The sequence below is a fragment of the Bos mutus genome, chromosome 5, assembly GCF_027580195.1.
Source record: "Bos mutus isolate GX-2022 chromosome 5, NWIPB_WYAK_1.1, whole genome shotgun sequence".
NCBI classification, from domain to species: Eukaryota; Metazoa; Chordata; class Mammalia; order Artiodactyla; family Bovidae; genus Bos; species Bos mutus.
The window spans coordinates 62,583,674-62,605,518 of NC_091621.1; the positions used below are offsets into that span (position 1 = coordinate 62,583,674).

The window sequence follows — 21,845 nt, forward strand, 5'->3', positions numbered from 1 at the left end:
CCAAGAGAGACAAGGCCACATACGGATAACAGTCTGTCTCAATGATTGTCTAGACTTTGATTTATGCTCTTAATTTAACTTCCTTGATATTAAATTATGACTTTTCTCTTTAATCTGGCATTAAAATCTTTCACATGTTAATTATCAGCAGACTATTTTAAAAAATAGCCAAAAGTTTCAAATTAAATTCTGTGACCAATAGAATGAAAATTGAAGCTGTGCTTTACCAAGGACCAAAAACCCAAACAAACAATTGCCATTCTAATTGCATCTATATATATATATGCCAATAGATAAGCAAAGAAATGATTTTATACACAAAAGAGAGAGCTGGTTCGTGTGCCAGTGTCTTATTTTATTTCAAATCGTTTACAGCACCTAGAAAGATGTCATAAACATATTAAATTCCCCAATTAATATTTACTGCATGAATAAATGAAAAGAGTCAATGGTAAACTACATCCTTATTTTCAGTTGCAACTTCTACTTACATGATGCCTTCTCTTTGAAAAGGCCTGGAGTGATCATAAAATTAAAAAATAAACTGCCACGAATACTACTTCTTGGCAGAGAGAAAATGCTTCCACTGGTTATATTGGCTCCCAGAATAAGGCCAGTCTGCCCATAACTTGCCAGCATATATGGTCCTTCTCCAAGCCCTAGTCAAATGCAGATGAGAGAATTATAAATTTGCATAGGATTTTTACATTTCAAGCTATCATTTCAATGGAATAAATTTTAATAACAAAAGTACTCCAAAATCATTGAGCATTTAAACATTTATCATTAACAAAATAACTGAATTCTTTTCAAAAAGACCATATCGGGGCTTCCCTGGTCGCTCAGTGGTAAAGAATCTGTCTGCCAAAGCAGAAGACTCCAGTTCAATCCCTAGTCGGGGAAGCTCCCACGTGACCCAGAGTGACTAAGTCCATGTGCCACAACTATCGAACCTGCGCTCTGGAGCCCTGGCGCCACAATTACTGAGTTCACACAGCACAACTGCTGAAGCCCGTGACCCCTGGAGCCTATGCCACCACAACGAGAAGCCCATATATTGCCACTCGAGACTCACTCTCACTCTCCACCAGAGAATAGCCAGCACAGCAACCAAGACCCAGCAGAGCCAAAAATAAATGAGTAAATAAAATTATTAAAAAGGATACATTATATTGATCTGGAATATATACATATGTATTTAGAATGTGTAATTTATTTCTTTTGATGTGGACCATTTTTTAAAGTTTTTTATTGAATTCATTATAATATTGCTTCTGTTTTTATGTTTTGGTTTTTTGGCCATGAGGCATGTGGGATCTTAGCTTCCTGACCAGGGATTGAACCCACACCCCCTTCATTGAAAGGCAAAGTCTTAACCACTAGATCACCAGGGAAGTCCCTAGAATATGTAATTTAGAATATGTATGTACATGAATGTGTGTGTATATGTATACATACACGAATACTCAGCAGTGATGAATAAAAGGTTGACAAGATTTCTAGACCTCAAATTTTCTCACCTCTGTGAAGATATTTGTCTAGGTAAACTTTCACTTTGATATTTTAATATTCTACTGTCCATAAACTTAAGTTTAGTTCTATCAATGGAAGGTATTTTGTTAGTCTTCTAAACATCATTTCTCCTTAGTAGGTTCATTGCATTAAAACAGAATTCACAGATATGATATATAATATTTTACTGTTTTGGGAATTATTGAATGTCATCAGTGAGGTATGTCTATAGAGAAGAAAAATAAGATGACGCTGAATAGAGAAGTCAAGTGTCATTTTACTTATGTTATCATTTCTATGCACTTATATCACTTCATATAAAGTGGAAAATACTGTAGTAAAAAAAAACTAGTTAGTATAGAACTAAACCTGAAACTCAAAGTAATATTTCTAAGAACTTCATCTTAGAAAGAAAAGTATATAATTTATTTTAAAAGCTCACTGATATTCAAAATAAACTTATGCATTGTTTCATGACAATAAGGTCAGTTTACCTTCAACCCAATGTTTATGACATTCAACATTTTAAAATAAGTGAGGTACTATAAAATTTTGATGTTTCTTCTGAATTATCAAAATTACATAATTATTAGCTGTGTACTTTCTACAGTTATATTTAGATATTTTTGTTGTAGGTTATATAAAATTCTAATATAGGTGTGGTAGGTGATTTCATAAAAGATCAATCTGGTTGCCCTCAGTGAATTTCATTTTTCCTCTTTTCTCTAGTTTTTATCTCAAGGACAGTTTTCCTTTCCCAGCCTATTCTTAAGATGGAGGGGAAAAAAAAAATAAAGAAATCAACCACCTGTGTTTTTCCCCTTTCAGGACCAAGACCAGGCATAAGAGAAGGGGAGAAGATAATTGAATTAGAGGGTTTAAAAGTCTTCCAAACAGGAAGGCGAGCAAGACCCAAAATTTCCATCACAAGGGCCAGGAGAAGGGATTCTAGAACAAGTCATTCTCAAGCATTGTCCCATCCACTGACTCGTCAACGAGACACTTCTAAGCCATGACAGAAGAGCTTTAGTAGGGACCCAGACACGGTTGGGCTTAGATGGTCAAAAATCCACCTACAGTGTGGGAGACCTGCGTTCAATCCCTGGGTTGCGAAGATCCCTTGGAGAAAGAAACAGCTACCCACTTCAGTATTCTTGCCTGGAGAACTCAATGGACAGAGGAGCCTGACAGGCTACAGGCCATGGGGTCGCAACAGTCAGACACTACTGAGCGACTTTCACTTTCAGACACCTTGAGGACACATGGAGATTTGAAAACCTTTGCTCCCACACCAAGATGGAACTGATCAGATGCAGTGAAGACTTTATGAGCGGTTACAAATGTATACCCTGCACAGTTTCTCTGGGAGTTAATACCTATAACACCCAAAGAGAACTGCATCATCATCTCCACCATCTACAAGTTCCTTTTCTAGGAAAGACAGAAGTAACCTAGACTTTTAAGAAGAAAATATACATAAACATATAAATACATAGATTTGTGTCATGTAAATAATGTACAAATGGGTACATAGATGTATAAATTATGAAATACAATTCAAAATGAAGAAGACATATACAAATACAGCTTGTGAGCTCCAAGCACCCTCAGGCACAGATGTCCAAGAGGAGAATAGGAGAAAGGAGACAGACCACTAAACAAAATATTCTCTCCCCTACAAGACAAGTGCCTTCCTACAGCAATGTGAAGAGACAATTGTCATCTGAGAAATCCATTTGTATAAAAATTGAAAGCTTTTGAATCGACTCCCGGTTGATGGATATCTTGCATGTGAATTATTTTCCAGCATTTTCACTAGCAATTGACAGCAAAAGTCATTGACTTTATCATTAATCTTCTGTAGGGCGAATTATAATTTCTTATACTAAAAGCAATCATTTCCTGTATTGATTATTTACACAGTATTAAGTATATTCGAACCCCTTCCAGTGTTCTTGCCTGGAGAATCCCAGGGATGGGGGAGCTTGGTGGGCTGCCGTCTATGGGGCTGCTGCAGAGTCAGACACGACTGAAGCGACTTAGCAGCAGCAGCAACAAGTATATCCGATCCAACAAAATCACTCTGAACTTAAAAACTTATGTAACAATTTTTAGCAAAATATTGAAGTCTTCTACTCCTTATAACAACAGAACCTTTATATTTTTAGCAAATTCCATAAAAATGAACATGAAAATATTATACAAAGTCATTGTATGAGTGGTTATAAACTCATCTCAGCAGCAACCTCTGAAGTTTCCTACTTTTAAAAACATTTCCTCCTACAGAATCACAGTCTTTTATCTCTGCATTTGCTTTGAATAATTTAAGTATTTTAATAACATAGTGTCCTTGACTAGCCTTGACTAGACAGATCTTTGTTGGCAAAGTAATATCTCTGTTTTTGAATATGCTATCTAGGTTGGTCATAACTTTTCTTCCAAGGAGTAAGCATCTTTTAATTTCATGGCTGCAGTCACCATCTGCAGTGATTTTGGAGCCCAAAAAAGTAAAGTCTGACATTGTTTCCACTGTTTCCCCATCTATTTCCCAAGAAGTGATGGGACCAGATGCCATGATCTTCGTTTTCTGAATGTTGAGCTTTAAGCCAACTTTTTCACTACTTTCACTTTCATCAAGAGGCTTTTTAGTTCCTCTTCACTTTCTGCCATAAAGGTAGTGTCATCTGCATATCTGAGGTTATTGATATTTCTCCCGGCAATCTTGATTCCAGCTTGTGCTTCTTCCAGCCCAGCGTTTCTCATGATGTACTCTGCATATAAGTTAAATAAGCAGGGAGACAATACACAGCCTTGACGTACTCCTTTTCCTATTTGGAACCACTCTGTTAATTCATGTCCAGTTCTAACTGTTGCTTCCTGATCTGCATATAGGTTTCTCAAGAGGCAGGTCAGGTGGTCTGGTATTCCCATCTCTTGAAGAATTTTCCACATTTTATTGTGATCCACACAGTCAAAGGCTTTGGCATGGTCCAGAAAGCAGAAATAGATGTTTTTCTGGAACTCTCTTGCTTTTTCCATGATCCAGAGGATGTTGGCAATTTGATCACTGGTTCCTCTGCCTTTTCTAAAACCAGCTTGAACATCTGGAAGTTCACGGTTCACGTATTGCTGAAGCCTGGCTTGGAGAATTTTGAGCATTACTTTACTAGCATGTGAGATGAGTGCAATTGTGCAGTAGTTTGAGCATTCTTTGGCATTGCCTTTCTTTGGGATTGGAATGAAAACTGACCTTTTCCAGTCCTGTGGCCACTGCTGAGTTTTCCAAATTTGCTGGTATATTGAGTGCAGCACTTTCACACCATCGTCTAGTCAAGGCTATGGTTTTTCCAGTGGTCATGTATGTATGCGAGAGTTGGACTGTGAAGAAAGCTGAGCGCCAAAGAATTGATGCTTTTGAACTGTGGTGTTGAGAAGACTCTTGAGAGTCCCTTGGACTGCAAGGAAATCCAACCAGTCCATTCTGAAGGAGATCAGCCCTGGGTGTTCTTTGGAAGGAATGATGCTGAAGCTGAAACTCCAGTACTTTGGCCACCTCATGCGAAGTGTTGACTCATTGGAAAAGACTCTGATGCTGGAGGGATTGGGGGCAGGAGGAGAATGGGACGACAGAGGATGAGATGGCTGGATGGCATCACTGACTCGACGGACATGAGTTTGAGTAAACTCCGGGAGTTGATGATGGACAGCGAGGCCTGGCGTGCTGCGATTCATGGGGTTGCAAAGAGTCGGACACGACTGAGCGACTGAACTCAACTGAACTGAACATAGTGACCAGAGAAAACACCAGCTATGACTGGGCAAAGACTAGGTAATTTTACAATAGTTGTGAAATTGAGATGAAACAAATTAAGGATAATCATTTTAAATGATTTATTTTTATTAGTATCAACAATTTCCACAACTCTTCATTCCCCTTCAATTATCTACCTTAGGCATTGCATTACTGTCACAATCTCTTCCTCTCCTTGGTAGTTTGACTCTATCCCCTATTACTTGGATCACAGGAAACAGAATCTCTGTCACTCATGAAAGCAAAATGTCCCTTGCTCACCCTCTGAATACTACCAATACAGTGTTAACAAATGAAACTAGAAGAACTGGTTTGAAGAATCTTGTAACACATTAGAAGAAAGAAAGGCAGCAGATTTATTGACAAAAAGCAGTACATCTGAAGCAGCAAGAGGTAGAAATTCAATATTCATAGAAAATTCTGCTTCTGTTTCCAAGAGACTGCAGAAGGAACACCAGAAAGTACAAAGGCACAGATGGAGATTTTTCACAGCAGAACTGTATGAGGCAGGAATTCCTCAGTGAGGGAGTTACTGGCGCATTTTCTCATATTACAGTCTGTACGTTGTGTTAGAGCATATGATAATGATGTGCTGTGGTCATCCCTAGACTAGGACGTTGCTAACCATTACCAGACAGTGCAGCATAGAGATCAAGCTCATTGGTTCAGACTTAGATTGTTCATAAATCCATTTACCACATTTTGGCTATGTGACTTGGACCAAGTTACTTCATTCATCTATGCTCAATTTCTTCCTCTGTAAAGTGTCAATAATGATAATAATAATAATGTTATGCTTTTCAGGCATATTTTCAAGCTTAAATTATATGATAAAGATGTCATTAATGCAACAAAAACTATTGTTATTATTAGGTATTTGTTGTTGTTCAGTTACTAAGTTATGTCTGACTTTTTGTGACCCCAAGGACTACAGCACAACAGGCTCCTCTGACTAAAATATCCATTTTCTTTTTAATTTATCATCTCTATTTTACCAAAAATTTCTGGCTTTCTTTGTATTTTTATACTTGACAGATTTCTCCCTGGCTCAGTAAATCACCAAAAACACTTTGGATTGGTGGTTCGGGTTTTTTCTGTAATGGGTCAGCTCTCCTATAACTGTAAATCTAACCTGTTCATCATGGGTTTTTGCCCAGTTACTAATAAAATGGACACCTCCCTGGATCATCTTTTTTTGTCTGAATTAGGTTTCAGTGGCTAGGCCTTCCTCATCAAATAGGTTTGACAAAAAGCAGCATCGGTTCTGCTAATGTCTGGCATTTTCAAAGAGGATATAATGCTCAGTCTCCTATATCTATGTCTTGGTTTTAGGCAGCACCTCCTCTTAGACTCATTGACTCATTGGGAAAGACCCTGATGCTGGGAAAGATTGAAGGCAGGAGGAGAAGGGGAAGACAGAGGATGAGATGGCTGGATGGCATCACCGACTCGATGGACATGGGTTTGAGTAGACTCCGGGTGTTGGTGATGGACAGGGAAGCCTGGTGTGCTGCAGTCCACAGGGTTGCAGAGAGTCAGACATGGCTGAGAGACTGAACTGAAATGACTCCTCTTAGACTTCCAGTTGCAAATTTGAATGTTTGGGGGACTGGGATACTTTCATTATTACTAAATCAGTAAGTTCTCATTCTAATAATATATAAATAATTATTTTCTGTAAAATGATGGCTAAACAAATTTCTATATTATTATTTCTTTCTTTAGTTTCCACAGCATAATAGAGGTCAAACAATGTCCATTTTTATTCATAATGCTAAAAGGTATGTGTATCCTTCATCCTTTTTACCAAAAAAATTAGCTAACTTTACTCATTCATTCATCCCTTCATGTCATTCTAGGACTACTAAGAGCTTCCTAGGTGCTGAGAACTTAGTTACAACACTATTATTTTTCAAGGGAATAAATTTTAACACAAATACTTAGAAATTTAGATACATTTTAGAAGGCAATGGCTTTCACTGAGTCATACAGTTGACACAAACAACATGATTTGAACTGTGCAAGTCCACTTCTAAGCAGATTTGTTTCAATAGGAAGCATATAGCACTGCGGGGCTCCCTGGTGGCTCAGTGTAAGAATCTGCCTGCCAATGTAGGAGACGTGGATTTGATTCCTGGGTTGGAAAGATCCTCCAGAGAAGGAAATGTCAACCCACACCAGCATTCTTGCCTCCAAAATTCCATGAACAGAGGAGCCTGGCGGGCTACAGTCTATGGGGTCACAAAAGAGTTACACACAGTTTAAGCAACGGAACAACACAATCCATGGTCGGTTGAATCTGAGAGTGTAGAACTGTAAATACGAAGGTGACCAATTGCGGAGGGTTAGTGCCCTCAACCCCTGCCTTGTTCAAGGATTAACTGTATGACAAATTATGAACTACTTATACTCTGTTCCCAGAAAAGTTGTTCAAAAACTGTGAATCCAAAGATACATTAATTAAATAGTATCCTGATATTCTCACATACCTTCATTGTAGTATTCACAATCAAGTGCTAAAAAGATAAAAGAAGAAATGTTAAACTAAATAAGAATCTGAGCACTTATCTTGAATATGTGGAAAATATGATTTACCAATAACCAGGTGAAAGAACTCAGAATGACATCATTATTTGGGAATTTTCTCTAAGCTAAGAGGATTCTTTAAGAGTACTATTAATAATTTATAAAATTTCCTAAGATTATTTTATAGGTAGGCAAATATATTAGCCAGTCTATAGTCCGCTAAAAGGGTTAAAATCATAAGCTGTTTATCGGATGATGTACTATCTATAGGAGTAAATGAAAAGTTTAAAAGGTCAAATCTGAATACAAATACAAAATGATGTTTTTAAAACAATGTTTCTTATTACCAGAACAGTGGAATTTCATAGCCATAAGAGAGTTATAAACAATTTCTCCAAGGATGGTATATAATTTATAATTCAAATGTTACAGTGATAAGTCAAACACAGAACAGAAAAACTTACTTCAAAGTTTCTTTTATAAGTCCTTTAGCTATACTACAATTTATATACCTTATCAAAAGAATATAAAATTTACTCATCTTACATTTGATTTCCATGAGTTCCATGGTATCATTTCTAAGATAAGACAACATGAATCTCCTTATAAGCTTCCCACCTAATGATGTTCTAACTAGGGTACTCACAACAAAGAGTAGGTGATCTCCAGTGAACAGAAACCCCTTCCTGACAGCACTTGTATGCATATGCTGCTATGCTTGTGCATAAGCATTCACAATCCCCACCAAGATTACAGTTACATGTGTCTTCATGACAATTTTTAGCAAAAGAAGTGACATCAATCTGAAATGAAGTAAAAGATAAATTAATTTCAAAATGTACTAACTACAGTTGATTAAAATTCAGCCTTCTAAAAGAAAACTAACTGGTAGATTTTCAAAATTTGCTATAATCAGCTTAACACTGCCACCTAGAGAGTTCTAAATATCTCAAACCTCTATTTGCCCAAATGAAAAGAATTTATTAGGCAAGTGTAAGATCAAAGAACTAGCAAAACAGGGAATAGGACTGACAAATACAATTTCAATATCTTCAATACAACAGATTCATATTTTGTTTCATTATTGGCATATTTGCATGGCATTAAAAGAATGTTCTGCTTCCAAACGTACTTTGTTTTTAATAATATCTTAAGCTGCTTTTAAAAACTTCTATTGGGATCTAAAATTGTTATGTTGGAAAGACATTTAGAAAGTTAATGTCTAAATAAATTACATTCCATCTTGGGATGTGCTTCTAAAACTATTTTAAATGTGCCACTAATAATCATTTTAAACTATACTTTGGGTTAAGGAGAAGAATGCCATTCGGTGTTGTTCTCCAAAGAAAACTAAGGATTTATAGTTTTGATAATGGACATAAAAATGTTTTGTAAGCTGAAAAAGACCATTAACAAATATTATGTACAAATGTACTCTGTTAATAAGGTGACATGAGGAAGAATGTAAATTACCTAATGTGCCAGTTCTACAGAAAAACAAATGACCAAATCGGTCTTCCTAATAAGGGTTAGGTAGTATACCTAAAAAACCAATGGGCAGCTAAATTATTTGTCCAGTTAATCTCAGTATTATAGACACTGCAGTAGTTGTTTAAGTTGGAAAGTTTAATAAAGTATTCACTCACCACGTTGCGACAAGAAGCAAAAGCATCGCTGTACAGGATGGAGCATTCTTTCTTGGCATAAGGAAATTTGTTCTGATGTGCCTCGCAGGGTTTAAATGATTCAACCGGGGTTTTGCACTGTGGAAAAAGTTAAGGGAGAAAAGAAAGTTTCCGACGAGGAAATTTCTGAAGCTGAAATCAGAGTAACCTAATCTGACTTCAACCACTACAATCATATCTAATATATTCTCATTCTTTTAGACAGACTTTACCGAAAGCACCTGTGCTCAGCCGGCTCATGTTAATAGCATATGTTATTTTTGAAAGTAACTAAATTTACTGTTAAAGCCATGACAATATTAGAGAGTGAAGTTAAATAATTTTTAAACTGTCCACTGTAGTGTTATATGACTAAAAATTTTCCATAAGCAAATTATTCTTTTTCCTTTAATTTTCACAGCTTTCATTTCTATCACAAGCCATCCTCTGAGGAGTCACATATATTCAAGCAGCTACAGCTTGCCTCCCGGATACTCAGCAATTTTGGTCTCTGCCTCTCCTAATCCACCGCCCTCAAACCGGCCTGGAAAAGGTGATCATTGGTCTCCTCATTACTAAATATAAAGGCAACGTCTCCGTCTTCATCTCACCTGATCTCTCCCTGTCTCTGACTCTGTTTAGTACTTTATCCTTCTTACATGGCTCACGTGTTTCTGGTGGCAACATTTCCCGGTGGGTTTCCTCCTGATTCATTCGCTGCTATTCCCCATCCTCATTCCACTTCCCTTCTCTGCAAGGCTTGACCTTCAAGTCTTTATTTTTTTCATTCTATACACTTCTCAGGCCTTCAGCAGACTCTGTGACCCCATGGACTATACAGTCCATGGAATTCTCCAAGCCAGAATACTGGAGTGGGTAGCCTTTCCCTTCTCCAGGGATTCTTCCAAACCCAGGGATCGAACCCAGGTCTCCTGCATTGTGGGCGGATTCTTTACCAGCTGAGCCACAAGGGAAGCCTCCTGTATATAATAGTAACTGCTGAATCCCAGATCTCTTTTCTGAAATCTCCAAACTTGGACATTTCCATATTCCCATCCCAGGTCTCTTTTCTGAAGTCTCATTTCCACATAAAATCTCTGTCACTTCTCTCTCAACATATCCTGACCTGTATTTTTCTCTATACCACTGTCTTGTCCCCACTGCCCCCTACCACCAACTTTCCTCTTTGCCCTGTCTTGTAGAAGAGCACCAGTGTCTAACCAGTAATCCAGAAAGACAGGAGACTTCCTTGAATTCTCCAAATCAATCCTTCATTTGGCAATCCTTTCAACAGAGTCTGATGTTTCAGGTCTCTCAAATTTGAACAGTTTTCTAAATCTTCAAAATGTAACATTTCTGAGTTGGATTATAACTGCCTAGTTAACAGCCTTCATGTCTAGATCCTAGCACATGAATATCGCAGCCCTGTATTTTGCATTCCAGCCATTCCCTACTTCAGACCATCTACCACAGCCATAATGAATTACATAAAATTCCTGTAAGGTACCATACTCAGATCATGAACTCCTTATTGCCAAATTCAGACTTAAATTGAAGAAAGTAGGGAAAATCACTAGACCATTCAGGTATGACCTAAATCAAACCCCTTACAATTATATACTTGAAGTGACAAATAGATTCAGGGGATTAGACCTGATAGACAGAGTGCCTGAAAAACTATGGACAGAGGTTTGTAACATTATATAGGAAGCAGTGATCAAAACCATCCCCAAGACAAAGAAATTCAAAGGGGAAAATGTTTGTCTGAGAAAGCCTTACAGCGAGCAGATGAGAGAAGAGAAGCTAAAGGCAAAGGAGAAAAGGAAAGACATACCCATCTGACTGCAGAGTTCCAAAGAATAGCAAGGAGAGATAAGAAAGCCTTCCTAAGTGATCCATGCAAAGAAATAGAGGAAAACAACAGAATGGGAAAGATCTAGAGATCTCTTCAAGAAAATTAGAAATACCAAGGACTCATTTCATGCAAAGTTGGGCACAATAAAGAACAGAAACAGTATGAACCTAACAGAAGCAGAAGGTATTAAGAAGAGATGGCAAGAATACACAGAAGAACTGTATAAAAACAATCTTCATGACCCAGATAACCACAATGATGTGACCACTCACCTAGAGCCAGACATCCTGGAATGTGAAGTCAAGTGGGACTTAGGAAGTATCACTACAAACAAAGCTAGTGGAGGTGATGGAATTCCAGCTGAGCTATTTCAAATCCTAAAAGATGATTCTGTGAAAGTGCTGCACTCAATATGCCAGCAAATTTGCAAAACTCAGCAGCAGCCACAGGACTGGAAAAGGTCAGTTTTCATTCCAGTCCCAAATAAGGGCAATGCCAAAGAATGTCCAAACTACCACACAGTTTTACTCATATATATGCTAGCAAGTAATGCTCAGAATTCTCAAGTTAGGCTTCAACAGTACATGAACCAAGAGCCTTCCAGGTGTTCAAACTGGATTTAGAAAAGGCAAAGGAATGAGAGATCAAATTGACAACATCCGTTGGATCATAGAAAAAGCAAGAGAGTTCCAGAAAAACATCTACTTCTGCTTCGTTGACTACCCTAAAGCCTTTGACTGTGTGGATCACAACAAACTGGAAAACTCTTAAAGAGAAGGGGATACCAGACCACCTTACCTGCCTCCTGTGAAATCACTATGCAGAACAAGAAGAAACAGAACCAGACATGGAACAACGGACTGGTTCAAAACTGGGAAAGGAGTATGTCAAGACTGTATGTTGTTACCCCGTTTATTTAACTTCTATGCAGAGTCCAGCATACGAAATGCCAGGCTGGATGACTCACAAGCTGGAATCAAGACTATGGGGAGAAATATCAATAACCTCAGATATGCTGATGATACCATCCTTATGGAAGAAAGCAAAGAGGACCTAAACAGCCTTTTGATGAAGGTGAAAGAGGAGTATGAAAAAGCTGGCTTAAAACTCAACATTCAAAAAACAAAGATCATGGCATCCGGTCCCATCATTTCATGGCATATAGATGGGGAGACGATGGAAACGGTGACAGATTTTATTTTCTTGGGCTCCAAAATCACTGCAGATGGTGACTGCAGCCATGGAATTAAGACGCTTGCTCCTTGGAAGAAAAGCTATGACAAACCTAGACAGTAAAGTACAGACATTACTTTGCCAGCAAAAATGTCTGTCTAGTCAAAGCTATGGTTTTTCCAGTAGTCATGTATGGATGTGAGAGCTGGACCATTAAGAAGGCTGAATGCTGAAGAATTGATGCTTTTGAACTGTGGTGTTGGAGAAGACTCTTGAGAGTCCCTTGGACTGCAAAGAGATCAAACCAGTCCATTCTAAAGGAGATCAGTTCTGAATATTCATTGGAAGGACTGATGCTGAAGCTGAAGCTCCAATACTTTGGTCACCTGATGTGAAGAACTGACTCTTTAGAAAAAACCCTGATGCTGGGAAAGACTGGAAGCAGAAGAAGTGGACGACAGAGGACAAAATAGTTAGATGGCATAACTGACTCAATGGACGTGAGTTTGAGCAAGCTCCAGGAGATGGTGAAGGACAGGGAAGCCTGGCGTGCTGCAGTCCATGGGGTCACAAATAGTCAGACGTGATTGAGCAACCAAACAAAAACAACCACTATGCTCAGGCTTCCCAGGGTGCACTGCTGCTGCTGCTGCTAAGTTGCTTCAGTCGTGTCCGACTCTGCGCGCCCCCATAGACGGCAGCCCACCAGGCTCCCCCATCCCTGGGATTCTCCAGGCAAGAACACTGGAGTAGGTTGCCATTGCCTTCTCCCCAGGTGGTGCTAGTGGTAAAGAACCTGCCTGCCAATGTAGGAAATGTGAGACATGGGTTCAGTCCGTGGCTTGGGAAAATCCCATGCAGGAGGGCATGAGAACTCACTCCTGTATTCTCCCCTGGAAAATCCCATGGAGAGAAGAGCCTGATGGACTATAGTCCATGGACTTACAAAGAGTCGTACACAACAGAAGCAACTTAGCACACAGACACCATACTCACTCTAGTCTTCCTGATGCCTTCTAAAGGGCTGCTCCTTCCTTTGCTGCTACCCTCTTTCCCATCACCTTCCGTTTTATAGTGCCTGTGAGTCTTGTGAGAATCAACTCAACGGCATCTTCCTTTGACCACAAACTCCATGTTGTATACACCTATATCAAAGCACCTGTCTCATAGTGCCATTGTTAATTTTTCTACCTCATCTGCTAAACCAAATTCCCAAGGTCAGTGGCTGTTTTAATCACATTATGTGTTCATATCTTTTGGAAAACATTAAGTGCTAAGCAGAACTTACTGAATGAATTTTTTTTTTTAATTTTCAGCTTTGTCTATTAGGTATAAATGAGTTTAAAATTCTTTGGTCTAAATATTTAAGTATGATTATAAATTAAATACTCCTTAATTTATTTTATATCAAAAAATAAAATCTTTATAATTTTTAATGTAGACCACAATGAAATATACTGCTTAAATTTTACTAAATTGGGTGAATGTTTAACCCCAATCCCCTTTTAATTTTTTAAAGAGATTTAGATATATTAGTAAACTAGGCAAAATAGTAAAACAACTAATCAAATAGTAACCAACCAGGAAATTGTAGTTGCAGACTCTATTTTTAGTTATAAAAAATAGGTTTAAAAAAGAAGAAGAAAAGAGTAGAACAAATTTCCATTTTGACTGTTTTCTTAGTTCAGCGTTTCTCAGATTGTGTCCCATAGAAAACTATTTCTTTGAGAACTGATATACAAAACATAAGCTCTGTGTCAGTAGATTTGGGAATTCCTTCAAACACATCCCTCTCCTGAAGGCATATAATGCCTCAAGAAATCCTTCAAAAAAGAAATATGCCTGACTTAATTCATCCTAACTGCTCCCTAAGGTAGTTGGCTATGAATTCACTCTTTACCCCACCCCACACACAGCCATGTCTGGAGAACAAATGTTAAGAAATTCTTTCTTCATTTATTCATTACCTTGAGTTGAATAAAGATACATCATTAGAAACATAAATACATTGAAAGAGCATTAGAAAGGAAAAGCATGAGATTAAAAGATGAGAATTTGAACATCATCTCTGTGACTTTCTGGATACACAATAGTAGACAAGGAATTTAACCTTCCTAAGCCTCAATTTCTTCATCTGTAATATGGAGTCAATACCCTTTATATTAACAGATTATAACAAGGATTGCATGAGAAATTAAATGTAAAAGCAGTTTGACTGTCAACTATAAGTTACTACACAAATATTACATAAAATAGTATTACCTAAATAAATTTTCCTGTAAGAATAAAATGTTTTAGTGGATAAGTACACCAGAAAATATTTGCTTTGTTCTAAAATATATATATACCACTTACCTGTCCTAATGCCCAACTATCTCCAAATACCTGGGCATTTCTCACTTCCAAGTTATTGGATGTGGTCATATCATTTGAAGTACATTTGTCAAAGTTTCCACATAATCCAGATAATTTGTTCTAAAGGAAAAGAAAATTACCATGAAATATTCTATATTCACTTCAACATTTAAGGACTAAAATTTTAAACATCTAAAATAATAAAAATATCTAATAATATTTAATACAATATTTAATAATAAGCAATCATTAAAACAATGTAAAATATAAATTGAAAAGAACTGTAAACAATCCGGACTGAGTGTTCAACCGTTAATGGATCAAACAAACCAGTACATCCATACAACAAGAGTATCACCCAGCAGTAAACAGGGGCAAACAATTCATTCATTCAAAAATACTAATGAATCTTGAATGTGTCTCATCAAGTCCAAGAAGTCAGTCCCAAAGGACTATATATTGTGTGATTTCATTTATACTGTATCCAGAAAAGGGAAAACTATACGGCGGTTGCCCAGAGTGAAGGGTAAGAAGTAGCCATTGACAAAAAAAGGGCAACACAGAAGAAATTTGGAAGCTGACAGATCTGTTCTTTCTAGAACTGTGGTGGTGGATACCCAGCTCCATGCATTTGTTGAAATTCATAGAGTTGAAGATCATAAAAATAAATTATTTTACATTTTTAAAGAATTTTACTGTATATAAGCTTAAAAATATCTGGAAAATGGAGGAAAAGATGGAACACAAATTGTAATAAATCCAACCGTATTACAAACAATATCATATAATCATACTGTAGGGAGTGGGAATAAAAGCTTAACTAAGTAACTTTGGAAAACTGGACACTGTAAAGTTGAAGTTAAGAAGAGTATGCAACACAAGGTAAAGTTACTCTTCCCTGGGATCTGAGTTAGTTATTCTAAAAATATAACATTTCTCAATCATTTGAGAAATATCTCATTTCATCAATCGTTTTATTTCCATAAAACATTAAAAAGTCCAATGCAATTTCATTTCTTGTATCTCATTTGGATTGACCTACCAAATAGGTTGACTTACCTTCCACCGTGGTCCAACTTTGATATGGATGGTTGTCTTTTTATCCCAAAGAATAGTGATGTCTTTCTCTGGAAAGTATACTACCATGTAGTACCCTGCCTTCCACAGCTGATATGTTGGTTTATTTTCCAGAAAAAAACCTGATCGTTTCTTCAAAAAAAAGGGAAAAAACATAATAAAGAAAAAAGTGAATTTCTTATTTTCTCACCAAAATGCAAACATTAATTAAATTAATATCCGTCAATAAATATCTATGTACTAGTATTTTTGCTTACCCCTATCTTTCCTTAATTTTATAACAAAAGACAAAACAAATGAATAAAATTGGAAAAACATAAAATTGGTAACAAGACACAAACCAGTAGATAGGCTCAAGATAGAAAAATGGGCAAAGAGAAAAAGGTATTTCAGTTATACAGAAGAGCAGTCAAGGCATGGGCATAGAGTACATTAGGCGGATTTGTTAGGGGAAGCACACTGACTGAAACCGCCCACCCTGGCCGGGCACCATAGTAACTATTTGCATGAGCTGTTTTACGACAGGAGGTCCTGGTAAGGAACATGGAACTAATAAGCTTCCACCAACTGGAAGAGTTCGGGAAAGGTCGAGAGGAGACACCACATGTCGGACCACCTCCAAGAATCCTTCACTCTGGCATCCATCTTGGCTGAACAAGGCTTGCACCAGCAGGAAGGAGTCAGATGATTGGCTAAAGACAACCCAGAAACTAATCCCATCACCATAAAACCCGAGACTGCAAGCCACATAGCAGAGCTGTTCTCCTGGGTTCCCTTACCCTACTGCTCTCCACCCGGGTGCCCTTTCCCAATAAAATCTCTTGCTTTGTCAGCACATGTGTCTCCTTGGACAATTCATTTCCGAGTGTTAGACAAGAACCCAGTTTTGGGCCCTGGAAGGGGTCTCCCTTCCTGCAACAGATATACCTGCTGACCCAGTAATTCTATATTGATGGTTAATAAATATGATTGAGTACCAAATATGTCGATGGACATGAATCTGAGCAAACTCCAGAAGATAGTGATGGACAGGAAAGCCTAGTGTGCTGTAGTCCATGGGGCCACAGAGTCAGACAGGACTCAGAGACAACAACAACCAAAAATGTATGACTTTGCATAATTGAAAAGAATAAGCACAAAATGTGTGTGTATGTGTCTATAGAGAGAGAGAAAGAGTTGCTAAGGAGGATGAGGAGATGAATTTCCATCAAAGGAACTTAGGAAGGCTTCTTGCAAGAGGTAGGACATATGATCTGTAAGAGATCATAAATAGGAAAATAAACAGGGATGAAAAATGGAATGAGGAAAGAAACCATTGGGAATAAAGGCTTGGGGGGCAGGAAGTTCAAGATTTTTACAGAACTAGAGAAAGCACAGAGAGCTACAGCACGGATTCCATACAAGCATAGTCTGAGACCCTTTGCCATCAAGTTACCCATTACAGTCAATGGCTGTTATTTCATGTGCAAAATGCCTTCAACAGAGGATTTGGAATACTAAAGTGACAGATGATGTTTGTGTACTAAAAGAAAATAATGTGTGTGCTAGAAAGGATAATAGCAGGGAGAAACTAGAGATGGAATGCATTGGGAAAATTTAGAGTACCTTCAACCTAAAGTGAAAATATGCGATGTTCTTTATGGGTAAGAGCTATACCCTATAAAAGACTATGCTGACTCTAACACTGAAATTAACTCACATAATAATTTTTAAAATACATGGTTAAGTCAAAGTAAATAAAGCAAAATTTTAACTAGAAGCAAAATTTAAATTGTGAAGGAGATATGAAATCCTTTGGCTATTTTTTCTCCCAAGTAATAACAAAAGCATAGTTTGGGAAACACTGTACTAGAGTGTACATTTTTATAAATCTTTCACAGGGGAAATTAAATAAATTCATATTCACAAGAAGTTTTCAGTCTCCTAAACCAACATCATACTTGCAAGTGCTCAGTATATTATATAGGACAGTATATATTTTGTTAGTGAACTCTACCTAACCTCATTTCTTTCTGCTTCCGAGTACCAAGTTGGAGTTATGGGGCAATGCCCTCAGTACCTGTAAGGGTCTGCATTCAACCTGGAAGTATACTTGTGTCCAAGTAAGCAAGGCATTAAGTAATAAAGAGAAAACACTATGGCAGGTCAAGAAGACTACAAAACAAAGGAAAAAAAATCCCTGTTTTTATCAAAGGGGTATACATTTTCATTTCACTAGGTCCACAAAATGTAGCATATCAGGCTGCCATATCACTCTCTGCCATAGAATCTATTTTTATCATTTTGATTACACTTTTCAGGACCTTTTCATCATCTGATTTGTCTTTGGCTTTATTATCTGTCTTCCTCCCTTTATGAATGTTAGCTCCTAGAAAGATGTACTTTGTCAAGTTTATGGCAGTATCTGCACCTTCTAGATCAAGGGTAACTCACATATTTTTAATACCTTCTTGCACTGGCCTACTTATAGTTCTCAGCTTCCAGCCTGAGCAGCAATAATCAAAGCAAGTAAGTGAAATGTTTGTGGCTTATAGCTCCTTTTCAATCCATGAAATACTTTGTCATGTATTTTCCTATTAAACTTCCCTCAGGCTGGTTGACATATCACTGGAACATAAAATAAATCTTTGGATAAGATTATTGGACTTCCTTCAGATTGGTTTTGTATTAGTTATCCTGATGTAAAAGCACATCCTCTATATTTGCCTGTAGAGCTAAATCCTTCATTTTTATTAGACAGGGCAGTTTGCTACAAGAGAACAATCCTCTTTGGTCAGAAGGAGATACTATACTTCTTTCTTTTCAGATTAGGAAGCAAAGATGTTTCTTCTTATAAGAATGAAGTATTATGCATTGCCCAAAATAGAGACCTCCACTTCAGAGGAGAACTACAGCACTGTAAATAAACGCTAGTGATGTTAGAAAAATAAGTTATAAAAGTGAAGAATTAAAATTTTTAAAATACAGCTTAAATAAACTCATAAGATATTGATATCCTACATACTTGATAAAATTAGAATTGTGTATTAATTGAAAAAATAAAAGGTTTTTTTCCGTCTCCTAAATGAGCAATCCATCTGCCATAAAATAAATGGTACTTATTTTCACTTTTGATGTTCAAGAAAAAATATTAACCAGGGATTTGTTAGGGTCAAACTATTTTATGATTTTTCTTCATCTTCCTTTATACTTCACAACTGATATGAAGGAGATTCATCAACAGCTCCATTCAGGTGAAAACTGGAATACGAAAACTACACCGAGCTGCAATTACCACTTCAAAAATGTGTCAAACAGTCTTTATAAGAGCATTTACTATTTTCAGTTTTTCTTTTTTTTAAAACACATCCTTTTTCTTAGAGAAAACTTTCACAGATAAATGAATATGCAGCTGAAGTCTACCCCAAACTGCAGTAATTATTTCAAAAAGATGTCAACATGACTTATACAAACTCTGTTTTACTCAAGTCTTGATCACTGCCTGCTTGGTCTCAACATTCCTGACTAGGACATGAGCTCTGATGTAGGGCACCGATTCTCAAATGTTAGTGTACAGAAGAATTTGGGGTACCATTAAAGTATCGATTGTCATCAGCTCCAGCCATTCTAATACCGGTGTGGAGTTCACAAACCAGCTCTTATAATTAATATTCTAGATGATTTGAATGCAGAATTTTTGCAAACCAGATTTAGAAATGCTAATCTAAAAATTCAGAAATAGGCCACTTTTAAAGGCCACATGTCAGATTATGTTGCTTAATTCCAAAATGTCTTCTTTGTAAAGTAAGTTCAAATATATTACACAGCCATCCTATCAACTGGCCTTGTCCCTGAGCTTCCTGCGTGAAAGTCAGTGTGGACACTCCTCCCCGAATTTCTTTGCCTCACCCTCCGTCCACCATCCCCATCTACCTCCACCAAACTAAACTGCTTGAGTTCTCCAAACAGCCACTTTATCTTTCAACTCTCCTCCTTTCGGCATGACTGTTCCTCTGTGCTATCTTTCTATGCTCTCTCCTCACCTTGCTAACACCTGCTGAACCTTGAAAGACTCAGTTCCAATCATTTTCCCCAAAGCATGTCTTCTGAGCCTTCAAAAATAAGGAGGATGAAGGGGAGGAGGAGAGGAATTTCCTGAAATACATCTTTCATTTAACTCTCATATGAACTTAAGAAGTGGGTTTCATAATCACCCCACATTTACAAATGTGAAAGCTGCAGCCTGGAGGGGTTGCCCCAAGAGACGGAGTTCGCAGGTGACAGAACAGGGGTTCTCAGTGAGTACTGACTGACTGCAAAGGCTACGCTCTTTACGACTACCCTCAACATGCCAAGTTGGCTTAGGTCTTCCTCTTAGGGATGGTCCCGCTTTCCTAAGCACAGTCCTACCATCGCATACCACACCGCACAGCCTAATTTACTTGAATGGCTCCCTCAACTGAGTACAAGTACCTTAAAGGCAAAGCACAGTGGCTTTTCATTGTTGTGGCCCCGATAATTAACACATATTTTGGTATAAAGATTTGGAACAAATGAATGAGTGAATGAAATTTATTCATTCTTTCAAATTGCACTGGCTCCAAGTATATAAGAGTGAACAAAGAAAACTGGTCTCAATTCCCACAGAACTCATAGACAAATAGAAAAGACAGACCACCACACAAGGAATTTCACCAAAGTGTGATGCATGCGCTGACAGGGAGCTTAAGCACACGAGGAGGATCTCCTTGAAGGAGATAAGACTCGTCACACAGGAGCAGGTTAAGTGGAAAGGTTGATCCAGGTAGGAGCAATGGCATTCATGAATGATCAGAGGGGAGAGGAAACTATAGAGCATTTGAAGAACTGATAAAGCTCCAATTTCTAGAACATGGGCTTGAAGCAGAAAGTGATGAGACACGTGGCAGGAGAGGTGGCCATGGCCAGGTTGGGGAGGCCTTGTAAGGGCAATGGGAGGTCATCTGAAAGTTTCAAAGCACAAGGGTGACAGGAGATGAGATATCCATCTCAGAAAAATCAGCCTGGCCGTAGTCTGGCGAGACGGATCAGAGGGGAAAATCTAAGACTGGAGGCTAGCTTGGATAGCTTGGATAATGTTGAGATACTCCAGGTTACTGATGGCAAGGAAAGAATTGGCAAATGGGGATGTAGAGTATAAACAAAAGAGACAAATCGAGTATGATTTACTGAAGCCACATAAAATGACAAAGAAAAAAATCAAAACCCAGTAACCTCTTATAAAGAAAAGTACCTAAAACTGCTTCTATTTCCTTTTCAGTATACTCAGGACAAGTTAAAATGATTTTACAAAAAACAATTCACTAACCTGTTTGTAAGGAGAATCATTCAGGTAAATTTCAGTGGCCCCAACCGAAATCAAAACACTTTTAGAACAAACAATATCGTTGTCAAAGCATTTCTTGTTCTGGGCAATGACAGATATATCTGAATCATCTGTACTCTGAAATGTCAAAAATATTATATTAATATAAATCTATACTATACATAATTTTTACTTATCTTTCATTAAATCTTAAAGAATTCTGAGATTTATAATGAATTGTATTGAAAATGAAATACAACTTACTTCTAAAATAAAAATCATTTTTGATCTCATAATGTAAAGAATTTAATAAAAATATAGCAATTTAGCTCAATCTTTAAACTTTTATCTATAATATCTCCTCTTAAAATGTTGTTCCAAGAAAGCTTTCTTTCCATTTTATTATTTGTTGTGCTTGTTCAGTTGCTTAGTCATGTCCAACTCTTTGCAACCCCATGAACTGCAGCCCGTCAGGCTTCCCTACCCTTCACCATCTCCTGGAGCTTGATCAAACTCATGTCCATTGAGTTGGCAATGCCATCTGACCAT

The 21,845-nt window shown here is 37.5% G+C and overlaps 1 protein-coding gene across 1 annotated transcript in view; it reads right to left on the reverse strand.

Moving 5' to 3' along the window:
• Window positions 1-21,845, reverse strand: part of OTOGL (otogelin like) — a 169,905-nt gene that overhangs the window by 63,962 nt on the left and 84,098 nt on the right. The window contains exons 24-30 of the mRNA XM_070370120.1: window positions 21,300-21,434; window positions 15,956-16,105; window positions 14,897-15,016; window positions 9,496-9,612; window positions 8,496-8,652; window positions 7,813-7,839; window positions 492-659 (exon numbers count right to left, since the gene is read on the reverse strand). Of these exons, the coding sequence (XP_070226221.1) occupies window positions 492-659; window positions 7,813-7,839; window positions 8,496-8,652; window positions 9,496-9,612; window positions 14,897-15,016; window positions 15,956-16,105; window positions 21,300-21,434 (874 nt within the window). The remainder of the gene's footprint in view (window positions 1-491; window positions 660-7,812; window positions 7,840-8,495; window positions 8,653-9,495; window positions 9,613-14,896; window positions 15,017-15,955; window positions 16,106-21,299; window positions 21,435-21,845) is intronic.